We start from the raw sequence: 25327 nt of genomic DNA, 5'->3' as shown, positions 1-25327 counted from the left end.
CAGCAACCGCAGGCAGGTGTGAGCCGTGGTGAGCAGGTGGTTCTTGAAATGCGACATTAGGTCCGACATGGCCTGAAAACATGCCACCGGGAAGAATGTTCTGGCTCGCGTGTGGTCGAGAACCACCCCTATGAATTCTATGAGTTGGAGTGGCCTTAAGGTGGATTTTTTCTCGTTTATCAACAGGCCCACGTCGTAGCAGGTGGAACGCACCAGATCGAGACTTCTCTGTAGTTGATCCCGAGTTCTGTCCTTGATGAGCCAGTCGTCGAGATACGGGAAGACCTGGACCCCTCGACGTCGGAGGTAAGCAGCCACTGGCGCCACACATTTTGTAAAGATCCCTGAAGTCGATGAGAGGCCAAAGGGGAGCGCCATAAATTGGAAATGGCATTCGCCCACTATAAAATGGAGGAAACGTTGTGACCTTGGAATATGGAGATGTGGAAATAGAATCACAGAATCATAGACTTTAAGGTCAGAAGGGACCATTCTGATCGTCTAGTCTGACCTCTTGCCCAACGCAGGCCACAGAATCTCACCCACCCACTCCTGTATCAAACCCCTAACCTATGTCTGAGCTACTGAAGTCCTCAAATCATGGTTTAAAGACTTCAAGGTGCAGAAAATCCTCCAGCAAGTGGGGCCGTCAAAGCTTGAGTCTGTTTGCTGACTAAAAATAACAGGAGTACTTGTGGCACCTTAGAGACTAACAAATTTATTAGAGCATAAGCTTTCGTGGGCTACAACCCACTTCTTCGGATGCATAAGTGGGTTGTAGCCCACGAAAGCTTATGCTCTAATAAATTTGTTAGTCTCTAAGGTGCCACAAGTACTCCTGTTATTTTTGAGGATACAGACTAACACGGCTGCTACTCTGAAACCTGTTTGCTGACTGTCGCTGTTGCAGACCGGTGCCCGGAGCGAGGTGATCGCGCTGGTATCAGGAGTACCGGTGCCGGGGGGACTGGAGACGCAACGGGGAATGCTCCCACGAGGCAGGTCACCGGTACCTGGGCCGAGAGAATGATCAGCGAGAGGGTGAGCAGCGTCGTTAGTACGGAGACCGGCATCTTGCTCTAGGCGATCCGCGTTAAGATGGCGGTGACCGCGAACGTGGTGCCGGTGACCAAGGATGAGCCCCAGAGGGTCTGGGCTGCTTTGTCTTGGGGGATCAGTGGCGCTCCACTGCCCCCTTAGGGGTCTTAGCGGCTGGCTTGCCTTCATGGGGAGCCTTTGCCAGGCCCTAAGGCACCTGCTGCATTGGTGGCGCAGGTGGAGGCCTGTGCTCTATGAAGATGTCGGTGCCACAAGGGTTTTTGGTTCCATGCTGCTTCCGGGAGTTGGTGGTGGACCTTTCATGGGGCTAAGGGCCTTGACCAAGGAGGTACAACTGCGCGGCTCCAGAGTGGGTCCCTTGCCTGATGACCATGGTCCTTTTTGCCAGGTGCTGTGGAGTCATGCTTTTTGGGCATCGGTGCCAGGGGCGCACTGCACATCGAGACCGAGGTACATGGCGAGTCCTGGCAGGGCTGCACGGAGGCCGGACGCAGGGCGGACTCCATGAGGAGAGCCCGTAGCTGAATATCTCGCTCCCTTTGTGTGCGGGGCCGGAAGTTCTTACAAATTCAGCACTTGTCTCTAACGTGTGACTCCCCTAAGCACTTGAGCAGCTGCTATGGTGGTCCCTTACGGGCATAGGCCTGTTGCAGTCCGTGCAGGGCTTAAACCCGGGAGACAGGGGCATGCACCGCCTGGGGCAAAGTACCCACTGGGACCCTAACTGCTAACTACTTAACACTAACTACTATAAACAAACTATTTACAAGGCCCTAAGCTCGAAGTCAGTAGACGAAAAAACAGCTAGCCCTTTCAATGCAAGGAAAGGCGCTCCAACTAACCACCATGGGCGGTAAGAAGGAACTGAGAGGGCGTAGGGTTGGCGGTACCTGATATACCGGCGCATGTACATGGCATTCAAGGTGGCGCCACTGCCGGATACTGCTAAGGTAAAAATCTCTGAAGACCGCGCACATGGGCACGCACACACCTAGAATAGAATCGACATGAGCAAGCACTTGAAGAAGAATGAAAATGAGTTACTCAACAGAAAGTTTTTCAAACTACATTAATGGCATCTAGTGGATTATGGGTGTTACTACAGTTTTCTTTTACTCAACTGGTAATAACAAACAAGTATCACTTGAATTATTAACAATAGCCACTGTTTAACTTTGATGTACGCTAATGCCATAACCTGATTAGAAGCAGAATTAAAGCTCATAAAAGCTCACTTGCAATTAGGAAAACAAATGAACACATGGGTTGATATTTCTGTATCTATTCTAACACCTCCTTTAACACTCATATTGTCACTTTAGTTTGTTCTGTTTTAAGTAACATGCTCATTCTCACTATAAATATTAATACTTTAACTGGCTAAATGGCTGAAAATTACAACTATTGACACATTTGCTAAAGACAACCCAGGCACAGGATTGAAAAACTCTTAATGAAATATACAGCAATACTCAGGAAACACCCAACTATATCATCTTGCACTTCTCATCAAATTGATTCTGTTACACTACCCAAAATATTTATAACCTCTAACTCTCTTTTGTATCCCTAAGAGACTAATAACCTTTTTGAACACATTGGACTCACTTGGCATTTTCCGAATTTAGATTTAACAAGGACAAACTTCACACACAGTGTTTTGATGCATTGGAGAATTACAGTGAAGATTCCTTTGGGTTTTTGTGCATTCTCTCATAGTCAGCTCTGCTTAAATGAAGAATGTTTGTGTTGTTTCTTCTAGCATTCCTGGCAATTAGTATTTCCAATTTAGTGCATTCGGATTCATTCTACCTAACTGCTACCAGCTTTACTAAAGTTACTGTAGTTTATGTGACTAATACCTTGTACTTAGATCTAACCTCTGACCAAACAGAGCTGTTCAAAAACTGCATGTAAAGCACTCCTATACTACCTAAAAATGAGCAGTTACACCCTTACAGCTTTAAGGCATAACCTTTATCCAAATTAATAAGAGGCCTTAACCAGATGAAAGCAACCCACTAACTAAAGCACCAATGGCCTCCTGAGCTATACCCTGCACTGACGGTTCGTGATTCTGAAAAGTGTGCTTCCCTTTCAGTAACAACCACATAGTGCAGCATCTGGCATTCCCAGGCCACATGTGACCAGCACCAATAAGGGGCAAAAATTACAGGCTAAGAAAAGTGTTTTGAAGAAGCATCCATGACATCTCAAAGCAAAGTAAATCTGTCCCACAAGAACTGATGTTCAGTTAGGCAGGAAAGATTCATGAAGAGGCTACGGGGGCTGAAAATTTGGTGCCACTGTGCCTAACAACTTTGGAGAAACAGCAAGTCACCCGCCAGACAAATGCTTCAACCAAGTGCTTCTGAAATACCTTAACAGTTGGGGAAGGAAGAGGAAGAAAGGGAGAAAGAAAGAGAGAATCTCTCCACAAACCTGCGGAGCTTTCCATCAAATGCTGGGAAGAGATATTCAGAATAATTTTACATCTCTCACAGGAGGGAAGGCACTTTCCTGTTGTTCCCATAGTAGAATAACATTAATTTCACAACCGCTGTACTAAATCAAAGCACTCCCCCTTTCTGTTATGCTCCCCATTTACAAAAAGCAACTACATAGTTTGGATCTGGAATGACATTTTATATTATGAGAACTAAACAAGAAAGAACTAAAGTAAAGTCTCTGTGAGAGTGCACAAATGTACATGCTGTATTATCTTTGCCTCACAAAACTGTAGCTACTTTTGCAGTACTCCTAGAAATGCAAAGGTGAAGTAAACAGAAAATAAGATCATAACGTAGATATATTACAACATATATTACACCTTGTACACTAACACCAACAGGTTCTGAGTTTAAACCCCAAAGTTTAAAACAAGATAGTGTACACCCATGACCATGATAAAATACAACTACTTACCTGCAGTTCCTAAGCTAAGTAGCACAGCAACCCAGAACACCCAGAAGAAAATGAGAATCAAAAAGGTCCATAGTGGCTGGAACAGTAGGGAAGGGACCCTGCTAATTATTTTATTAGCAACCCAAAAGAGCTGTACAGTCAGCTGAATCCTCTTCCTTAGTACAAATATGAGGGAAAGTAGAACCATCTATTAAAAGAGATGAAAAACAAATCAGAAAAACAGTAAACTAGGAATTTCTTTCTTAAATTATCAGAAGTTGTCAAATTTTGTAGGGGGAGCGTGGTACCGATTTCACAAAGGAACCACAGCAGAACATGTTTTTTCATAAAACTATTATGCACTAAATCTTTAACACTGAACTGCAAACACCACCTAAAAGACATAGCACACTGGAAACTACAAAACAACAAACATTCACAACAGAAGCTGCTTCACCACTTTTCTAGCCTGCTTTACAAAGATGCCAGATGCTCTCAGAAGAGCCACTGGGAGCAGATGATGTATTTGGAATTCTACAAATGGCAAAGACATTGCACCTGAACAAATCTGCATCCAAAGAAACCTTTTCTTATTCTTTTATTTAGGAAGAGAAGAGGTGCAGAGCCCACTGTCTGATAATGTACAGAGAATATGCAAGCAATCTCTAGTGTGTATCACAATTATAGTTGTGGGGAGGATAGCTCAGTGGTTTGAGCATTAGCCTACTTAAACCCAGGGTTGTGAGTTCAATCCTTGAGGGGGCCACTTAGGGATCTGGGGCAAAATCAGTACTTGTATCTGCTAGTGAAGGCAAGGGGCTGGACCTGATGACCTTTCAAGGTCCCTTCCAGTTCTATGAGATAGGATATCTCATTTATTTATTTATATATTAGTCACTTTAACACAATACAGACTGTCCATTGTGTGCAACCACATTTTCTTTTAAAAAAATATTAATGTAACTGACTCATTTCCCAACAATACATGAACTGTTCACACATTCATACTGGGGTACGATGCTAAATAAGGTGAAACATTCATTTCAACAGCATAAAGCCATAGTAATAAGGTTGTGTGGTGAACAGGAGGTGGATGACAGGAAGGCAAAAATTCAGCACTACAGCTTGTGGCCAGCAAACTAAACTGCAGTACTGACCTTTATGGAGATATACCTATCTCATAGAACTGGAAGGGGCCCTGAAAGGTCATATGAGTCCAGCCCCCTGCCTTCACTAGCAGGACCAAGTACTGATTTTGCCCCAGATCCCTAAGTGGCCCCCTCAAGGACTGAACTCACAACCCTGGGTTTAGCAGGCCAATACTCAAAACACTGAGCTATCCCTCCCCCTTCTGCAATGGCTGTTGCCCCTTTGTGCCACGTACAAGGTATGTTGGGTCCACAGGATTCACATTTCCATGGATCCAGTGTCTCTCTGCTCACTCAACCCCATTAGCTTAACTGAGGATGGCCTATAGACCCACACTGCAGCAGTGTGCCCAGGGCAAAAGTCCTCCAACACAAGCTGCTCTGCTGTCATCATCCTATAGCCCTAGCACAGGGTTTAAGTTTGTGGAGAGCCTCTTACAGACTCTACATAATACAGGTGAATGTCACCATAAAATGTAAGAAAAGGATTAAATAATTATAAACAGATCTTATTTGGCTGCAAATGGAAAGCAGAATGCACTAGAGGGCAATCCACAAAGAGATAAACTGACCATGTCATGGTTGAAACATCACCACACAGCCTCAGTTACGCTCTACAATGGAGTTTCCCCTTTTCAATGTCAAGGGTAAATAAAGGAGGGAGCATGTGCACTCACATTGCTGTAATATAGTTTTATTTCAAGGTTTCAGATTACCATCTCTAACATTAAGCTCCCTAACGATCATTCTGTAAAATTTCTCACCGTAATCATGGTAGATATAATAGCAAATCCAAGTAAAAATTTTACATTTTCTTTTTCAGTTTCCAGTTCTATGCTTGGGTCATTAGTGTAGTCATAGTAGAGCCACCACAGAACACCGGAGACAACTAGAACAAAACACAAATCCATGAAGGTGCAGACAGTGCTTCACAAGTGACTGGCAAGCTAATTTGTAGATGTTATGGCTCTGTTACCTTCTCCTCTTGAATTACATATTAACTGAAGAATGGAGTAGTGTAGCAAAGAGTGAGAAACATTAGGTGTAAATGCACATATCTGTGCTCACAGAATAAAACTGTGTCGCTGGTTTGCTAATTTGAGGTCAAAGCCAAAATTAAGTCTGGTTTTCTTGCAGCTTTGAAGTTACAGCATCATTGCAAGAGATAAACATAACTTGTAAGATAGCTCACATTTCAGGCTTTGATCATTCTTAATAGTTCTCTCTTTATAAAGGATGCATTGTTCAATTCTCTATTTAAACTTTGTTGGAAACGTTAACACTGCTCATACTCAAATCATTTGTCAAAAGAAATTCAATCTGCAGACATCTATAAATAATTAAAACAAAACAAACCTCTCAACACCCTGATCCTACAGCTAGACCTGCATAGCCAGACCTTTTCATCCACACAGAGAAAGGGTCCAGCATGGATCTGATTGCAGGATTGGGACCCAATTTAGCTTACTGAAGGATAGCCAAGGAGAAACAGGTTTGCTGTTTTTTCCTTTATGTTTTTCCTTCAATTTGGTGAAACAATGGGTTACTTAAACATCCATTATAAATAAATATACTTACATAACAATCCGAACACAACTAGTGTAATGAAAATATGGACCAGAAGTGTGGTGATGAATCTGAAGGTTAAAACCATTATTAAAGAGAAGGCTGGAAAATTAAAAAAAAAAATATAGAGAAAGAGTTAACTTCAGATGACTGTTATGATCTATTTAATCAAACTAATTATTTTACATGGAAAATTTAGGTTTTTCTACAGTCCAGATTTTTTATTTGTAAACACTGATCTCAAAAGCAGAGACCAATAGGCTTTAAAACTGAAGAGATTCTGTTTTGACCAGAAATGTTCCAAAATCAGAGCCTAAAATGACCAGAATTAGTAATTATGTAGAATAGTCAGGTTCTTAAGGTAAATTCAATACTGGTACAACCCTTGCCTTCTGAAGTCCATTCTCTCCAGAGGGTAAATCCATCCTATTCTCTCATCCTAAAGCTAGTTTTTGTTAATTTCAACTTACTCACGAAACATGAAATCAAAGCTATCAAACTGATTTTTTAATACTGAAAATGTAAAATTACTGTTACCTATTAATAACTAGCTTAATTACTTGAATATTTATAAGCGTATCAAACATTTTCAGTTTACATGAGTAAGATGGTTACCTTCCTGTACTGTAGCTATTGCTCTTCAAGGTGCGAGTGCACATGTATATTCCACTCAGGGGTCCATGCTGAGCGCACCAAAGCCGGAGAACTTTGCCTACCAGTACACTGATGGGGCGGTGCTAGCGTAAGGGCTATCTCCTCAGTCTCTCTGTTCATCCCTATGGTCCCAATCTACTGATTCAGTATCAGTCAGATTTCACACCCAGCACTGAACACTCTGCACCTCACAGAATGAATGCTGCATGGCTAGACAAGGAACAGGAGCGCTGTTCTGAAGCTGTTCGACAGGTTCTACTAAGGGCCACCTATCTGGCTAAATGGAAACGTTTTTCAATTTGGTCCCTAGGCTGCAGGATTCTACCAATACAATCCTGCATTCAGGACATTCTGGAGTAATTGTTGCACCTCCAGTCCTCTGGCATTTCATCCTCCATCCAAGGCAAATCAAAGTCTTCTCAAACTCCATGGTAGTCAGATTTCTGAAAGGATCACTTGTCTCTTCCCACCAGTGCAGGAAGTGATTCCTCAATGGGATGACTTAGCACTCGAAGAAAAGACTGTTAGTTACAGTACAGATAAGTGTTGTTCTTCAAGATGTAGGTGCAGAAGTGTATTCCATGACCCACCCTCCATCCCCTCTGCATCTGAGTCTCAATTCTTAATGTTTGGTGAAGGAACTGAGAAAGGTCAGAGTGCTCTTAAACAGCTTGGGAAGGAGCTAATGGCCAGAAGGCACCAGTGCCATCCCTATAGGTACTGCTAGGTAAGGTTCTCTGGCTTTTATGTACTCGGCACATGCACGCTCAAGGGAAATACAGGTCTGCAATCACTCAAAGAAGAAACTAGTTTCTAAGACCTCAATGGCAAGAAAAGAGGAAATAGTATCATTATCATTAGTATCATTTAATATCATTAAAACATACCTCATGCTAGGATAAATTCTGATTTTATAACTTTTTCACCTAAAGTTTTTAATGGAGTCAGACAAAAAACAAACAAGTGATACAGAGTAAGTTTCCAGTCTGGTTTCTATAAATCTGAATTTCATTAGTCTATTAAATGTCTTGTGAAAGCAAACAGCAGTTCTCTCTCTTAACATACAGAACAAACTTATCTATGCAGCAAATATCAAGATTCAATATTTTTAAAAATTGCATTATTCTCTCTACAAAGATTTGAAACATGAGACTATTTTAACATTTTTTTTAAAATCCATCTTCTATTCATAACTTTACCTAGTGCAAGGACACTCAGTCCTATTACAGTATCTCTTCCTGCCATTATTCCACTCAGAATACGATGAAAAACATCAACTTCGTTAACCACATTTATCAAGATGGATGCAAACTGCGAATAGCACTCAGGATTTTGTGGAACACATCGATTAAACAATGGGAAGGATTTGCTGGAAAGTTAAAAAAAAAACAGAGGTGGGAGAAAAAGATTGATTACTGGAGAGTAAGGTTTCAGATACATTCAGGGATCAATCCCGCAGTTCCAAAACAAGTGCAACTCCCAATCAAGTTCTCTTGTTTTGTTTATACGTACTATTATGTTTGCTTGCTTTTTAGTAAAAATTAAATATATTAACACTGCCACCAAAATAAAGAAACAGTTCCAAATTAAAGTAAGCAGTTTATGCTGAATTTGGAATATTTAGACTGAACTTTAGGGTTCCCCTGAACTATTTCAGATTGTCTCAAAACACTTTTCAGAACTTAAGCCAATATACAGAGATCATTTCTTCCTACCCACTAAACTGTAGCCACTTCTGGGATAAAATAGCACAGCCAATTCAACAATGCACAGCAATACTGCACAGCAGTTTATAACGGAAAGTGAGTACACCTCTACCTCGATATAATGTGACCCGATATAACACGAATTCGGATATAACGCGGTAAAGCAGTGCTCCGGGGGGGGGGGGGGGGGGGGCTGTGCACTCCGGTGGATCAAAGCAAGTTCAATATAACGCGGTTTCACCTATAACGCAGTAAGATTTTTTGGCTCCCGAGGACAGCGTTATATCGAGGTAGAGGTGTATCTCTATCTGATTAAAACAGCAGGAGAGATTTAGGAAGGCAGAACATATTCAGCCAAATTGGAATTTTCCCAGGTCATTGTGTTAATACCCCTACTCTTAGGAAAAGAGACAAGATCTTTCATGGCCACAAATAGTCAGCAGGTCAGTTATATTTCATCTGAAAGACAGCACTTCTATCAGCATAGTGCCTCCATGTGAGGTATTGGTTCACTATTGACTCAGGAAGAGTGCCATCTACTGAACACCAACAGTGTTTCTGCTCCTTTTTGAGCTCCTATTCAAATATGAACTGGGCGTGACTTGCTTAATTTGCAAGAACGGATGGGATCAAAGCACAAGTTAGTACGGCTGTAGGCTATATCAATATTATTATTCATTGTAGGTATTTTTAATACACACACAAATTTTTCATGGTGTTTAAGATATTCCAACATTCTTAAGGGTGTATTAAGCTAGGACTGACCAGCTTGAGAAAACAGGTAGCCCAGTCAAATATTTACATATAAAAATAATGTTATTTGGCATTGTTAGCCAAGTGTCTTAAATGTATTATCCTTCTAGTCTTGGCACTCCATCAGCATAGTACGCCTCCCTAATTAACAAGTAAATGGTGACTATTACTAGGGAAACTGATTCAACCAGTTTTGCTTTTATGAGGAAATATCACATACATAAAGAGACTGTTCTCAAGGATTTCACGCTGCAGAGAGAAAATACAGATGGTCAAAGAAATAAGTGTGAGGTGCCCTCTTTTCAATTCATTTTATGTTTCACCTCTGAAAGGTCTTTTCTTCACTTTCCTTTGGGCAGCGGAGTAGGGAAGCATAAAGAGTCCAGTTCTGTGCCTTCAGGAGGCAATGGGACTTCACTTGAGCACATGCTTAACTATCTCTGCTGAACAGGGGTATGAACTCTGTGTGTGTGTGTGTGTGTGTGTGTGTGTGTGTGTGTGTGTGTGTGTGTGTGTGTGTAAACATGAGAATTCAAAAATATAAAATCAAAGATATTAAAGTAAAATAATTCTGATTGTTATGCATCAAGTCAAAGACGAAATGGGAAGGACAGTCTTTGAAAAGTTGTCTCGAATAAACAGTGCAGTAAAGCACACAGTAATTCTTACCTTGGTGGAACTGGCAGTGTGGGACACAGCTCAGCCGCCTTTGGATTTAGCGTGTAACTGGAAATGTTCAAGTTATAAATACAAAGGCAAGAACCTAAAAGAATAAAAACCCCACAAATGGTAACTTGTTATTAGTTCACATCCATTTCTGGGCAGAAAACACACTTCTTAAAAATACTAAAAATCTCTATAAATAGCACTTAATTGCATGGCTGCTCAAATCAATCGTTGTTTTGAAGATTTTGTGCAGCATAATAAATATTAATTAGCAAAACTAGTGTTTTCCCTCAATAATTCTGTATTTAAATTTAAAAAAAAAAAACAACCCATGATGTTAAACACTGGTCTGTTTAGGAGACAGATTAAAATCGTAAACAGTCCAGATAACAGTTTCGTGAATCAAGATCAAACCCCTATCCGTTCTCTAGAGAGAGTAATGTTTTCAGTTTTTCCTACTTTTATCACTACATTGTTGTAACTTCTTTTAGGAGATGCAAGGACAACTAACAGAAACACTGGAAAAATCCAAATTTCTCTAAACTCAGATGATTTCTCATACCTCGAGAAGCCTCCCCTTAGGGCCAAATTCAGAGATTATGTGTAACATGGTGTAAATTAGACTTACTTATACCCATTTGCTGGGCAGATCAAGCTTGTTAGCCTGGGAAATTGGGCAACTGATTTAAGAGAAGGACACTCTGAAAATAAACATGCAACTAGCAAGTCCTTCAGTTGTCTCGATTTACTTTGCCACTGGAAATGGTCTTGTTGATCGAGAGAGTATGTGAGTTGGTATGCAACTGCTCCTCCACCTTACACAATTTCTAGCACAGCCTTTGACAGTTTAATAAGTCCCAGAGTGATAGGGGAATGGTGAAAGTGAGAGGTGATGGACATCGCTGGGAGTCATAGTTGTGAACCTGCAAGTGGGCAGGTCAAGACTCTGCGTTGACTTGGGGTGATACTATAGTCCAGCAGCATCTTGATTGACTCAGCTGCTCTAATCAGGAATAGCACAGCTGACCTCAATCAAAGGAGGGTGCTAGAAAAGTTCTCCTCAAAATTGCTCATCATGAACGGCCCACTGAAGCCAGAGGGCATCCCATCACGAAGTCAAAATTCAAACAAGCCTTGAAAAGTTTCCTTTCTTTCAACGTTGCAAGGTGGACTGTTCGTACATCCCTTAACTGTCCAAACCAAACTAATGGTCCTGCCCGGTGGACTGCTTCAGTTGCTCAAGAGCTTGAAAGATATTGTATCCACATTGCAGCTCTGAGAGAGATGTGACTTGCTGAAGAGGGTCAACTGGCTGAGGAGCATGCTAGGTATACTTTCTTCTGGAAGGAACACCCACAAAATGAGCCCCCGCAACACAGGAGTTGGCTTTGCAATCAGAAGGAATTGTGTCTCTTGTTTGGGCAACCTATCCGTCAGTATGAACAACGGACTGGGAACTCTGACTGCCCCAAGAGGTGAATGTTACGCTTCACCGATCAGGTCTTACACACTGACAATGATTAACTCTGATGAGGGTGTGACATTTTGGAGTTCAACTCAGCCCAGTAAGGGGTTGTGTCACCACCTGCACCTCTGGGTGCTTTCAAAACTATGCTTCTGTGGTTCACAGCCTTAACACCAACAGCCTGCACACAAGCATGCAGGTCACACCCTGGCTTCCACCGCCCAGTTACTATTTGTAGAATAACCTTAAGACCTTCCCTGTCCTGAATTTCCCCAAAATCATCTGCCAATCTGCTGAGGGCCCAGAACTGAGTTACCCTCTCTGACTCAGCAAGTGAGAATTTTGCTGCTGCTAAGCAGTATGACAACTCCCTGACACACCAGCTTGTGTGCCTTGGCAGCAAACTCTTCAGGGCTCTGCCAGCCCAAACCTTGCCCTACAAATAACAAACAGTGAACCCCAACTCCCAAGTTCCCCAGAGATGTCTCCCTGCAGCATGCAGCCCTCTCCTGGAACGCTCACAGAACTTAATAAGTTCTTTGCTCCTTCAAAGAGAAAATGCAGCTCACTAATTTAATTGGGGTTTGACAAACACACTAATTTCAGTCACAGCCCTCAATTGGTTTATAGTAAAAATAAAACAAGTTTATTTTAAAAAGGGTATAGGATAAGTGATATCCAGTATAAGGAATAAAGACATAAAAGGCTACAAACAAACAAAAGTAAAAATATGCTGAGAATTGTTTTAGTCTTACAAGCAAGTTACAATCTTTGCCTAAGCAGGTTTCTCACCAAACTCAGTTCCCAGAGACTTCAACCCCTTTGGCTGAAGGATCCAGCTCTCGCCCCTTGAGTCCCCAAAGTGATGGACAACTCACGTATCTTTTTGCCCTCCTTATATCACCACAAAGTTCACTGTGTCTGCCTCAAGAGCCTAGAAGGCTTCCTGCTGTTCTTCCCTTCTTCTGGATTTTCTATCCTCATGTTAATTTGTATTTAAATGGGGCTTCCATTGTTTTGACTCCACACTGCTTAAATTTACATTGGAGACAGGTAGATAGCTGCCTTTCCTCCCGTCTGGAAGAAAACCTGTTTCTCCCTGTGTTTGATCACAGACTTTAAAGCATAATATCAGTGAGTATCCATGATTCCTCCTAGGGTGTTAATACATACATTTCACAATGATATTAATCACCAGAGTGTCACTGGCTTTCATAAAAAAACCTTATTCGATACAATTTTAGAATATAGTAATATTGTACACAATCAGTTGATTCAATTGCTTATCATTTGAGGTTCAGAACCCCTGTCTTTATTGTTAAGAGGCTACCTCCCCCACTTGCTAATTTGACACCTTTTTTTTTACCTTGCATGTAAATGTACCTTCATTGTCTGCCTGACGACCAGGCTGGTCAGATAAGGAAATGACACAGTCTTTTGTCTAAGGCAGATTGTGCTTATGTATTGCTTGCCAAACACATTTTAAGAACATATTTCTAGTGCATATTTATAACTCTTTGTACACACCCCACACATAAGTTACACAGGAATATTAATGATGATATATTACATGCCAACTTTGGGGAATATATCACAACTAAGGATACAATTCTGTCACGGAGGTCATAAAGATCATGAACTCCATGACTTTCCAGGACCTCCATGACTTCTTCTGGGGCAGGGCCGGAGCAGCAGACCCCAGAACAGCTGGCCAGTGGCCAGCCCTGGGGACAAAGGAACAGCAGCCGCGGTAAGCTCTGGGGCTGCTGGAGCACCAGCCAGTCCCAGAACAGCAGCTCCGGGAACAGCCAGCTGGTGGTCAGCTCCTGGGGCCACCCAACAGCTGACTGGCCTGGACTTGCTGGAGCACTGGCCCCCAGCCCACCGGAGCAGCGGCCAGGGTTGGGACAGGTGCCCCGCCCCCCCCTGGGAAGGGGGTTTGGCCAGTTCCACGCAGGGGGTGGGGGAGGAAGGGAAAGAGGGCTCAGGCCAGCTCTGTGCGGGGAGGGTTGGGGGAAGGGAGAGGGGGTTCAGCCAGCTCCGCGCAGGGTGGGAGGAGGGTTCGGCCAGCTCCGCGTGAGGTTCCCGGCCAATGGGAGCTGCGGAGCCAGCGCTTGGGACAGGGGCAGCGTGCGGAACTGAGAGGGAGGGAGGGACATGTCACCACTTTCGGAGAGCCCGTGAGGAGTTGGGTAGGGAGCCTGCCAGCCCTACCAACCCCCCCCCCAACATTAGTGGGGGTCCTGGGCTGCCTCCCCCAAGCATCCGTGGTGTCCCCCCGGGTTGCCCTCCTCCCCCCCACGGCACCCCCTGCCCCCCCCCCATTTAGTCAGGGGTGTGGAAGCAGAGAAAGAACTGACAGGAAGGGGATGCAATGCATGACAGTTCGTTAGCAAGAGTTAGGCTAACTATAGTACAAGTCATGGATAGGTCACTGGCCATGAATTTTTGTTTACTGCCCATGACCTGTCCATGACTTTTACTCAAAATACCCGTGACTAAAACATAGCCTTAGTTAGCGTTGATGGTGATCTAAACAGACTCATTTCTGATCACAAATGTGGTGAAGCAAGTATTTGTCCTAGCTCCCAGTCTTTTTGTTGTAGTCGTTGTTGCAATGCTAGAGGAAGCCTTTTGTGGCTCTTCAATTTGCATCTTTATGAGCTTTACACTGTAAGCTCTTCAATCTTTCCCATCTACATGCGAACACCAAAGCGACAGACACATTGATCCAGGAATTGCTCTACGCTGATGACTGGATATTTTTAGTAAAAGTTAAAGTTAGGGCTTAAGTTGTGGGCTTCTGTGAATTTTTCTTTATTGCCTGCATCTGTCCCTGACTTTTACTAAAAATGCTTGTGACAGAATCTTACCCTTAAATCATATTACATGGTACCACACCATAAGGCAATGTGTCCTCGACTTTGAGAGGAATCATGCTAAGCAACTGGAAGCACAGCCCCAGGCACAGAAACAACGTGCAGCTCAATCAATACAACCAGGCAAATAGCTCCGTGGCCAGCGCGGTAAATGTTCTTCCCAAATTGGTCCATAGAGTCACACACAGACCCATTAGTAAAAAGTACAATTGTCACAGTCATCCTGAAAATCCAGGTGACTAGCATCATCACCGCCCAGTTGCTGATGTGTAAAACAAGGTAATTGAGTCTACATTGGTGTAAATTAAATGCTATGGAGACAGAAGAAGGTGTATCGATGTGTATGTTCAAGAAGGGGAGGAGGCTTTTCTTCTTGCTACACACTTCTCTTTGGTGTACAAGTTTCACCCATCTACATTGCCTTAGTCCTGGTCTACGCTGGAGGGGGGGGGGGTCGATATAAGATACGCAACTTCAGCTACGGGAATAGTGTAGCTGAAGTCGATGTATCTTATTTCGACTTACCTCCCATCCTCACGGCGTGGGATCGACGGCCGCGACTCCCCCGTCGACTCCGCTACCGCCGCTGGCCCTGGTGGAGTTCCGGAGTCAACGGGAGCGTGTTCGGGGATCGATATATCGCATCTAGACGAGACGCGATATATCGATCCCTGATAGATCGATTGCTACCTGCTGATTCGGCGGGTAGTCTGGATGTACCCTTCGACTCCGTTGGTCAACTAAGTGGGAATGTAAATTATACATTATTACATGTAAGTCTAAGGGAACCTACGGAGAATTTAAGTTGGAGCAATATACACGTTGGAGGGTTGGGAAGATGGTGGAATTACAGTACACCAACTTCAGCTCCCTCTAGAGCAGGGGTCTCAAACACGCGGCCCGCGGAGCTCTTCCCTGCGGCCCGTGGAGCTCCCCACGCGTCCCCCCCCCCGTTACTTCCTGTCGCCGCCAAACTCCCCTCACCCCCGCCCCCCCCGAGTTATTTTCTGTGCCTGTTAAGCTCACCGTGCGCTGCTCCCCAATGTTTGGGGCACCTGCCACCCCCACGTGCCCCCCGGAGTGTCTCCCGGCACCCACTTTCTGCCTCCTCACTGCCCCGGAGGCTGGAGCCTGCAGCACACTTTGAATCCGCTCCGCTCTGCAGGCTGCCGGCTTCCGGCAGGTCCTAGTGTCCCTCTTCACTAGGGCCAGGGCAGGCTGCCCTTCCCCTGCCCTTCTGCCCTAGTTCTGAGCCTCTCTCTTCAGTGAGGTGCTGCCACCCTGGAGTCGCTCTAGGTAAGGCCGGAGCCCGCACCCCGCACCCCAACCCCCTGTCCAGAGCCCCCTGCCACATCCCACACCCTCCCGCACCCCAACTCCCTGTCCTGAGCCCCCTGCCACACCCTGCACCTCTCACCTCTCCTGCACCCCAACTCCCTGCCCTGAGCCCCCTGCCGCATCCTGCACCCCGACCCCCTGCCGCACCCCACACCCCTCCTGCACCCCACACCCCAATTCCCTGCCCTGAGCCCCCTGCCGCATCCTGCACCCCAACCCCCTGCTGCACCTCTCACCTCTCCCGCACCCCAACTCCCTGTCCTGAGCCCCCTGCCACACCCTGCACCCCAACCCCCTGCTGCACCTCTCACCTCTCCTGCACCCCAACTCCCTGCCCTGAGCCCCCTGCCGCATCCTGCACCCCAACCCCCTGTTGCACCTCTCACCTCTCCTGCACCCCAACTCCCTGCCCTGAGCCCCCTGCCGCATCCTGCACCCCAACCCCCTGCTGCACCTCTCACCTCTCCTGCACCCCAACTCCCTGCCCTGAGCCCCCTGCCGCATCCTGCACCCCAACCCCCTGCTGCACCTCTCACCTCTCCTGCACCCCAACTCCCTGCCCTGAACCCCCTGCCGCATCCTGCACCCCAACCCCCTGCTGCACCTCTCACCTCTCCTGCACCCCAACTCCCTGCCCTGAGCCCCCTGCCACATCCTGCACCCCGACCCCCTGCCGCACCCCACACCCCTCCTGCACCCCACACCCCAATTCCCTGCCCTGAGCCCCCTGCTGCACACCTCCTGCACCTCAACTCCCTGCCCTGAGCCCCCATCACACCCCGCACCCCTCCTGCACCCTAACCCCCGTCTGGAGCCCCTGCCACATCCCACACCCTCCCGCACCCCAACTCCCTGCTGCACCCCTCACCCCTCCTGCACCCCACACCCCAATTCCCTGCCCTGAGCCCCCGCCGTACCCTACACACCTCCTGCACCTCAACTCCCTGCCCTGAGCCCCCATTGCACCCCGCACCCCTCCTGCACCGCCTGGGGGCAGAGAGGGGGCAGAGTTGGGGTGAGGACTTCGGGGAAGGGGTTGGAATGGGGGCAGGGAAGAGGTGGGGCAGGGGCAGGGCCTCATGGAAGGGGTGGAGTGGGGGCGGGGCCGGGGGCAGCAAGGGGTGGGTGTCAGTGATGCGGCCCTCGGGCCAATGCACTAGTCCTCATGCGGCCCTCGTGGTCATTTGAGTTTGAGACCCCTGCTCTAGAGTCACCTCTGAATTTAGCTCCAATTCTCATTTTCATTAATACCGAATCTTTAAAATTTAGAGTCCAAAGCTATGTAAATTTATTAAGAGAAACGAGCACAGCTTTATTTCTGCCTTATCTTCTGCATTTCATTGTCATCATCTATCACCAATCCTCCAGACTGGAGGCACACAAATACCCCCATATTTAGGTATTTAGAGTCTTATTTGCTCCCACTAAGATAATGGCAAAAACCTTATTAATGTAAACTGAAGCACGATTGGGCCCTTAATGATTTAGAATGGAATAAAATATCGGCCAGAACTTTAGTCCAGTATCTTCAGGCCCTCTGCTGGTAAAACACTACATTACCATAATGCTAGTGAAAAAGCAATGCTTGGATGTACTCAAACCAATTAAAATGCAATATTGCCAGCTCTCTAAAGACAGATATGCAAATTCTTTAAATGTGGATGGAGTTTCATGTATTGTAATTCAGTTATGCTGAGATTATTTAAGGAGCATCACTGGGGTATGCAGGTCTTTATGTACATAAAAAAAGCATCAAATAATAATCAAATATCTCAAAATTACATAAAAAAAGTCATTGTAAATAGGTATTCTTGCCATCCAATCTAAGAAAATCAAAGAGAACAATTCTCAGAGCGCTAGTCATTGCCTGCCAAATGCCAAACACTCTATTCAGCAAGCAGTGTTGGCCAGGTTTATGTAGTTTATTGTTTGAAGAAGAAAAAGAACCAGATTTAGAATCAGAACTTCCCTGCCTTGTGCCCAGAGAACTCAAACCCTGGGCTTTTTTACAAAATGCTCTGGATAAGTATATAAATGGTTTCCTAATTGTGCCTACTGGGGTTCTCCAAGGAGCATTTCAGACTTCCACATTCAGCTTTGTATTCTATACATGGATAACACTGGGTAGAGGCTAGGTAATTTTTTGTCTCAATTCTCTGGTATCTTGAGTATGGAGTCTAAGCTGTGTAATGTACCGCTGAGGTAGGGATCAATTTTAGCTTAGTATATTTAAATGTTGGAAAGCAATGCAAAAGAAGTAACTGCTTTTGCACAATAGCTACTTGTCTATGCTTATTTAGAGTATCAGAATAAAATCAAAATGATTCCACTTTAGCTCTGAAAACAAAACTCATTACATATAAAGGGCTAACAGATCTGATACGTCAATGGAATAATAGTGTTTTGCTATAGTTTTAATTGAATTTGAAGGATCCAATTCAAAGTCAATGCAGATTTCTCAAGCATACAAACGGCATGCGTTCACTAACTCCCTCTCCAATCTGAACTAGTTTGTCCTCAATAGCCACCTTTCTGCTGAACAATACAGTCCTGTGCAGAAATGCATACAACAGTTTTATACACACAAGAGATCCATAAAATTTCTGATAACTAAAACATTTAAATAAGCATGAATTAGAACATGCTTTCCATTGACTTAATCAAATAAATTAATGATAAAGAAGTAAATATCCAATGCAACATATTTCAAACAGGAGTACATTTTCTAGGATTAAAAACTGCATAACTCTTCCAGACACAGATTAAGGAATTCATACTCTTTACTACATACCATTGTTCTTTGCAAAATGCTGGATGTCTTCCAGAGAGTTAAGTTGCTCTTGAGGACAGCTAGATACACACAAGGCGATTGAATTGATTTTAAGGTTTTTAATTTCCAGACTGCACGAATTCAAAAAGAACACATGTCTAGGAAGGAGGGAGAGAATTATCGTTTAAGGCAAGCTTTCTATTTTTCATATAATTTTGAACCTGCTCACTATCTTTAAAAACAGTGCAAAACATGACAATTGGTAATGTGTTCTTCCACACAAAATTGGAACACCTGGATTTTGAAGCTAAAAGTTAAAAAGTGATTCTAGCACATGCTACATTTTACACTATATTCTTGCCTCATCTTAAATAAGATTACAGGCCCCAAACATGCAATCAACCCACGTGGGCAGACCATTACGTCTTGGTGGAGTTTCCTGGGGTACGTGAATCCAAAGGCAGGATCAGGAATTGCTACTGTTTAGTATTCTTGCACTCTCTTATTTGTATCTCTTAGTAAAGTGCCTATATGCATTTTAGTGCCTATATGCACTGAAGTGACCAAATCTCAAGTGTTCAATTCATTTAAAAATCTGATATACTTACTTTTTATTTGTCATATCCTGTCCAGAAAGAGGTGCACCTTGAATATAAGTATTCTTCCTACCACATATATTCCCATAGCTGTCATACCCAAATACAAGTCTTTCTGCAGCTCCAGCTGTTACCGCATAGCCAGTTATAAACATCTATTAAAAATATACATTATATTATTTTTTTCTTTTGAATTCATGATACACAGAATACTATGCTTTTTCCCCTCCCCCATACAATGACCATTCCTTGTTTAACGGACATAATTTTTGTCTGATGCTCGAAAAACCAGGCATAACATTTTCAAACATTGTTTACACTGTAATGAATATTTCAGAGTGAAATTACCGCTGCCTAGAAGGCCAGAGCAAGGCCTTTGAACGACTTAGGCCCTACAGTATGTTGCCTTCCACATTTGTTTCAGAACTTGGAAGGTGTGTAGTTAATGAGGCAGGGAATTACAGGAAAAGAAATAATGGTCTTGTGCTTAAAGAAGCTGAACATCCTGGAAAACTGCATTCTAACCCTGCCTGCAACAGAGTTCCTATATAATGCTGCATAAGTCACGTCCATCAAACTTTACACAGGTGTTCAGTAATTGTGTATTCCTCATTTTCTGGGTGCCCAATGTGAGACACCTGTGGCCAGATTTGCAGAAGCTCTGAGCACTCACAGCAGCAACTGAAGTCAATTAGAGCTATGCTTGAATATATAAAGTGATGTAAAAACGAAAATACTGTACTCTTGGGGACAGACATTGAATGAGAAGGATAAAAAAGAAATATTGATTAACTAGCCATTCACTGAAGGAGGCTGGGCTCCAACGCAAAAAAAATAGTATGTGATCATGTAATTAAAGACTGTAGCATAATACATATGCATAAAAACACCAAATTAAGGTTGCACAGGCAACCTTACTTATGGCATTTCCTAACTTTTGAGCATTTGACTTTCAACTTAAATATTCTTTTAAGTAGTTTGGGGGTTTTTTTAAATGTAATTAGTCTGTGCAGAACTGAGCCTCATCCTGCAAGGAATTAAGTGCATTCATTACTTTAATCATATGAGTAATCAGATTTGTACTTAGCTGTTCGGAGTCTAGTGATTTATATCAGCAGTCCTCAACTGAGGGGTCCACAGCCTGGTTTCAGGGGGATCCGCAAGCCCCAAGTCCATGGGCGGAGTTGGGGCAGCATAGGAGGCATTGCCCCACCCAAACTGAAGTGCCAGAGCAAGGTAGTCCCATGGGCAGCTCCATACTCCCCCACACTACTTCTCCCCCCATTCAAGTCTCCGCCCCCTGGCCAGGTCAGAGGCGGTTGCTTCTCTGGCTGGTCCCATGCAGTGGAAAACTCTGGCACGCTCCCATCTCCTCTTTCTGCTGTTGCTGGTGCCTGGGGCTGCAGCTGCTCCTCAGCTCCCAGCCCAATTCGACTGCTTGCGCAGCCAGTAAGACCTGCCCCGGTGGATGAACCCAGCTCTGGGGCCAGCAGAGCCCTCGGGGAGCAGCGACCACAGGAGGGGAGCCCTCCCAGCACACAGCCCCTAGCTATCCCCTCCCTGCACCCTGAGCTACTCCCCTGCCCGCACACAGCCCCTAGCTACCCCCTCCCTGCACCCTGAGCTACCCCCTTGCCCGCACACAGCCCCTAACTACCCATCTCCCTGCACCCTGAGCTACCCCCCTCCCTGCCCACACACAGCCCCTAACTACCCATCTCCCTGCACCCTGAGCTACATCCCTGAACACACACAGCCCCTAGCTCCCACTCTCCCTGTACCCAGAGCTACACCCCTCTCTGCACATAGCTCCTAGCTAACCCCTTCCTGCACCCTGAGCTACACCGCTGCCTGCACACATCCCCTAACTACCCCCTCCCTGCACCCTGAGTTACACCCCTGCCCGCACACAGCTCCTAGCTACCCTCTCCCTGCACCCTGAGTTACACCTCACTGCACAGATAGAGCCCCTAGCTAACCCCCCTGTACCCTGAGCGACACCCCTCACTGCACACAGCTCCTAACTACCCCGTCCCTGCACCCTGAGCTACACCCCTGCCTGCACACAGCTCCTAGCTACCCCCTCCCTGCACCCTGAGTTACACCTTACTGCACACAGCCTGTAGCTATCCCCCCTGCACCCTGAGCTATACTCCTCACTGCACACAGCTCCTAGCTACCCCCTCCCTGTACCCTGAGTTACACCCCTGCCCACACAAAGCTCCTGGCTACCTCCTCCCTGAGCTACAACCTTTGCTGCACACACTCCTAGATGCCCCCTACCTGCATCCTGAGCAGTTTTCAAATGTTCTGAACTGAATTATACATTTTTGGTTGCACTCTCCCCCCAACCCAGACTGGCTGGGTGGCCTGCCAACGTGAGTCGGGGGGTGGAGGTGGCACCTCCTCCCCAGGGCCCACCGTACAGACCTGGCCCAAGCCCTGCCAGGCCATGCCCCCCCCAATGAGAAGTCAAACTATACCTATGCCCAAGCCTACCCCTCCCACCCCAGCAGCCAAAGCCTGGAGCCACGGTGCCCCACAGGGCTAAAGTCCCAAGTCCTCATCCCCACCCCCGCCAGTGGCTATAGCCCAAAACCCCAAGTCCCCCCTCGCTGAGCCTTGGAGTTTTTATAGCATGTTGGTGGGGGGGGGGGGGGGGGAAACAGGGCTTCAGAAAGAAAATGGTTGAGAACCTCTGATTTATATCACTTGACTATTGTGATGCCTGAATTTTTATATATTAATTTATCTTAATATGGCATTGTAGTGACTCCATAGTTAAGGTTGCTATGTATATGTGCATCTCAACTCTGTCACAACAACAAAATATTTTTAGATCTAGTTTATTTATACAGTAAATATACTTCCAGCAATCAGACAGCTACCTCAAAAAGGAGCCAGAAGAGATGCAGTAGTCTTTTGTGACCCTACTTCTAAATATGAAAAATTCTGACAGATGGAAGTTACAAGTCCAACAGAACTTTATTTGCTAAGCTGGCCCATACTGCTTCCACAGAGATTGCAAACTAAGACAAAAGCTCAGCACACTGAATCTGATCTACGATTACTGCTAATAAATGGCTGGCTGCAAACATTCAATAATTACAAGAGGGTGTGCCAACATGTATGCGCCAATAATGTGCACTTCCAGATCGTGAAACAACCTGAAACAAAGCCAGTGTGAATAAATAACACTGGATGTCACCACAAATCTGTTTTAAACTAAAGGAAATCATAATTCAAATGTGAATAATAAAATATATCACAGAGAGTAAGCAATAAGAATAATGAAATAATAAAATTGCTGGATACCACCATGGTTTGACATGTCTTATATCTACATGTGCATTAAACACAAGGTGGCATACAAAACTCATCCTGCTTCTCAAGTCAGTTTAGTTTATAAAGTGTGCCAGAGACTTATGCAGAGTTCTTTTGCATTAATTGTAATTTTTTTAAAAGATGTTAGAAAATTGAACAGACTATGATTATTAATTTGCATTGTGGTAATGCCTAGTGGCCACACTGTCCTAGACACTGTACATAAAAATAACAAAAAGACAGATTCTGCCCCAAAGAGCTTGTTCTAAGTACAAGAAGCTGAGCTTTCCATTGGATCCTTGCAAGCAGACCCTTCGACCAGGTGTGTGGAGCTAAACTGATTTCATTGTGGCTTTGCGCAGGCACAAAGGTTCTCCTATCTGGACACAAGATCAAGGCTCTATAATTTCTGCAGTGAGATCACCTGAATTATTCAGAATCACTTTAAGCTTACAGTAGTTCTAAGTAAGATTTCTCTTTCAACAGATAGCATGCTTACCAAACCAGCCCAAAAAAGAAAGAATAAAATCAACCAGAGTACATCTGTGCATTTTCTATAAATTAGAGGTCTCCATTCTCTTTGTCCAGAAATCCCATCTACAGAAACCTAAAATTAAAAATAATTTTTAAGCGCAATTAAAGTTATAGTACTCAGTTTCAAACATCTGAAAAGCAGTGAAAGAGTAACTTAGTGCGCACAAAATGTCAAACATTTGGTAATTTGTGTAGTCTTAACAATAGTGAATGTATTTTACATGTACTGCACAATATTACTATATTAAATAACCTAACTGTCCTCCAAATAATGGAGAGTACTTTAGAAGGCAGGGAAAATGGGACACATCCAGACAAATGATGGCGATCCACTGACACCAACATCCGGAGACTACTACGTACTCCTGCACAAGACCTGGCCCATGGAGTACCCTGAGAGGCACTTCCATGTGACTATACTAGGCAAAGAAGAATTGTCAAACAACTTTAAGCCAGCACCTTCTCTCCTTTTTTCTAAGTACTTTTCCCCCTGATGTAGTGGGTGAGTTTGCTGCTTCTTAGCCTTTTGGCCTCACAGCTCTATCAGGGGGGCTGTAGTCTGTGCCAGCCACGGGATGGACTCAATTTAGGGCCAGTTTTTGATCTCAGTCACTCCAGCGTCAGTGGAGTTACTCTGGACTGGCATGGCTGTAGACAGGTCTTTCCCATCTCTAACTACTAGCAGGAGTTGTGAGAGTTCCGGGGGGACGGGACGGGACGGGGCGGGGGGAAGCCACCCAAAGACCCCGAGGCTCCAGGTAAATGGGATCTCCGTTAGCAAGAGCTAGAACCCGCACAGAAAAAAGGGGGCGAGGAGGGGAATGGGGAAAATGCCTTCCCTGTCTGGGGAGCGAGGGCCGCTGCAGAGCCGGCGGAGACGGGACAGTGTGTTGGGCATGGGACTCCCGTACTCTCCCCCTCAGGGGACGCGACGGGGGTGCCCTGGCTCGCAGCCTCCTCCCTGCCTCTGCCACAGACGCTCTTGTAGGAGGGGGAGACTTTACCTGCCGGGCGGGAAAGGCAGCAACTCCTCACTGCGGGCGGGGGCCACCAGCCTATCGCTCCTCCGCGGGGCTTGCAGCTGGTCAGTGCAGCCCAGGCCCTTGGTGCGTCCCACGGAGAAGTCGGGGGGAGGGGGCTGCAGCTGCTGCCGGCCACGGGCGGGCGACCTTCCCGCCCGGACAGCGGGGTCTTACCTGGTACTCGCCCCAGCAGCACGCCATGCCGAGCCGGGAGGGGGCTCCTCGCGCTGGGTCCCGCCTGGAGCGGTGCAGGAAGTGCAGGGCCGCGCTCAGAGCAACCCGCCTGCCAGGCGTCCAGCTGCGGCGCCGTGCCTGGGGCTCCCGCGGCGGCGATGCGGTGCAGCGGCACGGCCCCTCCTCCCTGCTTCCAGCCCAGCGCGGGGCGGACCCCTGCTCGCCTCACCTCCTGCAAGGGCCGCTGCTCGGCTCCCAGCCCCGGGGCAAGTGGCACCCCCGCCTGGCGCGCACACCTGTCCCCGGGGAGCCAAAGCGGGGAGCGTGTCCCCCGTTCACGTAGCTGCGAGGGTGGCAGCCCGAGCGTGGGCCGGAAAGGTGTCATCTGCGGGCAGAGCTTTCTCCCCGCTGGGGTACAAGCTTCACACTTGCACACAGTCGCCTAAGGGTTTGCATTGTACAGGCGCAGCCAGCGACACCAGAGGCTGGCTGAAATCAGAGGAAAACCCCAGTACAGATGTGCGTGCTCCTCGCCCCCTTCAGGGCTTATCCGAGTTGCACCCCTTTAAAATGTGATGTTAATTTGAGGTACTTAAACCGGTGCAAAAGGCCTCGTCTACACACAGTTTTTGCATCCATTTAGAAACCGATACCATTAAATCAGTGCAACCCCCTAGTGTGGATCAAAACAAGCCTACCAGTATAAATACTTCTATATCAGATTAAATGCATCTGCACTAGGGAGTTGCACTAGTTCAGGGGTTCTCAG

General features: G+C 45.6%; 1 protein-coding gene across 1 annotated transcript in view; it reads right to left on the bottom strand.

Annotated features, from left to right (window-relative positions):
- The window catches only part of SLC44A3 (solute carrier family 44 member 3), a 68153-nt gene extending 43210 nt beyond the window's left edge, over nt 1-24943 (bottom strand). Inside the window, 10 exon segments of the mRNA XM_065409478.1 lie at nt 3985-4171; nt 5876-6000; nt 6690-6779; nt 8531-8700; nt 10460-10553; nt 18930-19066; nt 19517-19659; nt 23328-23435; nt 24559-24615; nt 24617-24943. Of these exon segments, the coding sequence (XP_065265550.1) occupies nt 3985-4171; nt 5876-6000; nt 6690-6779; nt 8531-8700; nt 10460-10553; nt 18930-19066; nt 19517-19659; nt 23328-23435; nt 24559-24615; nt 24617-24943 (1438 nt within the window).
- Between the last annotated feature and the right edge of the window lie 384 nt (nt 24944-25327).

The sequence above is a fragment of the Emys orbicularis genome, chromosome 8 (assembly GCF_028017835.1).
Source record: "Emys orbicularis isolate rEmyOrb1 chromosome 8, rEmyOrb1.hap1, whole genome shotgun sequence".
NCBI classification, from domain to species: domain Eukaryota; kingdom Metazoa; phylum Chordata; order Testudines; family Emydidae; genus Emys; species Emys orbicularis.
The sequence above is the reverse complement of the archived record's forward strand: the minus strand, read 5'-3'. Positions and strand labels throughout refer to the sequence as shown.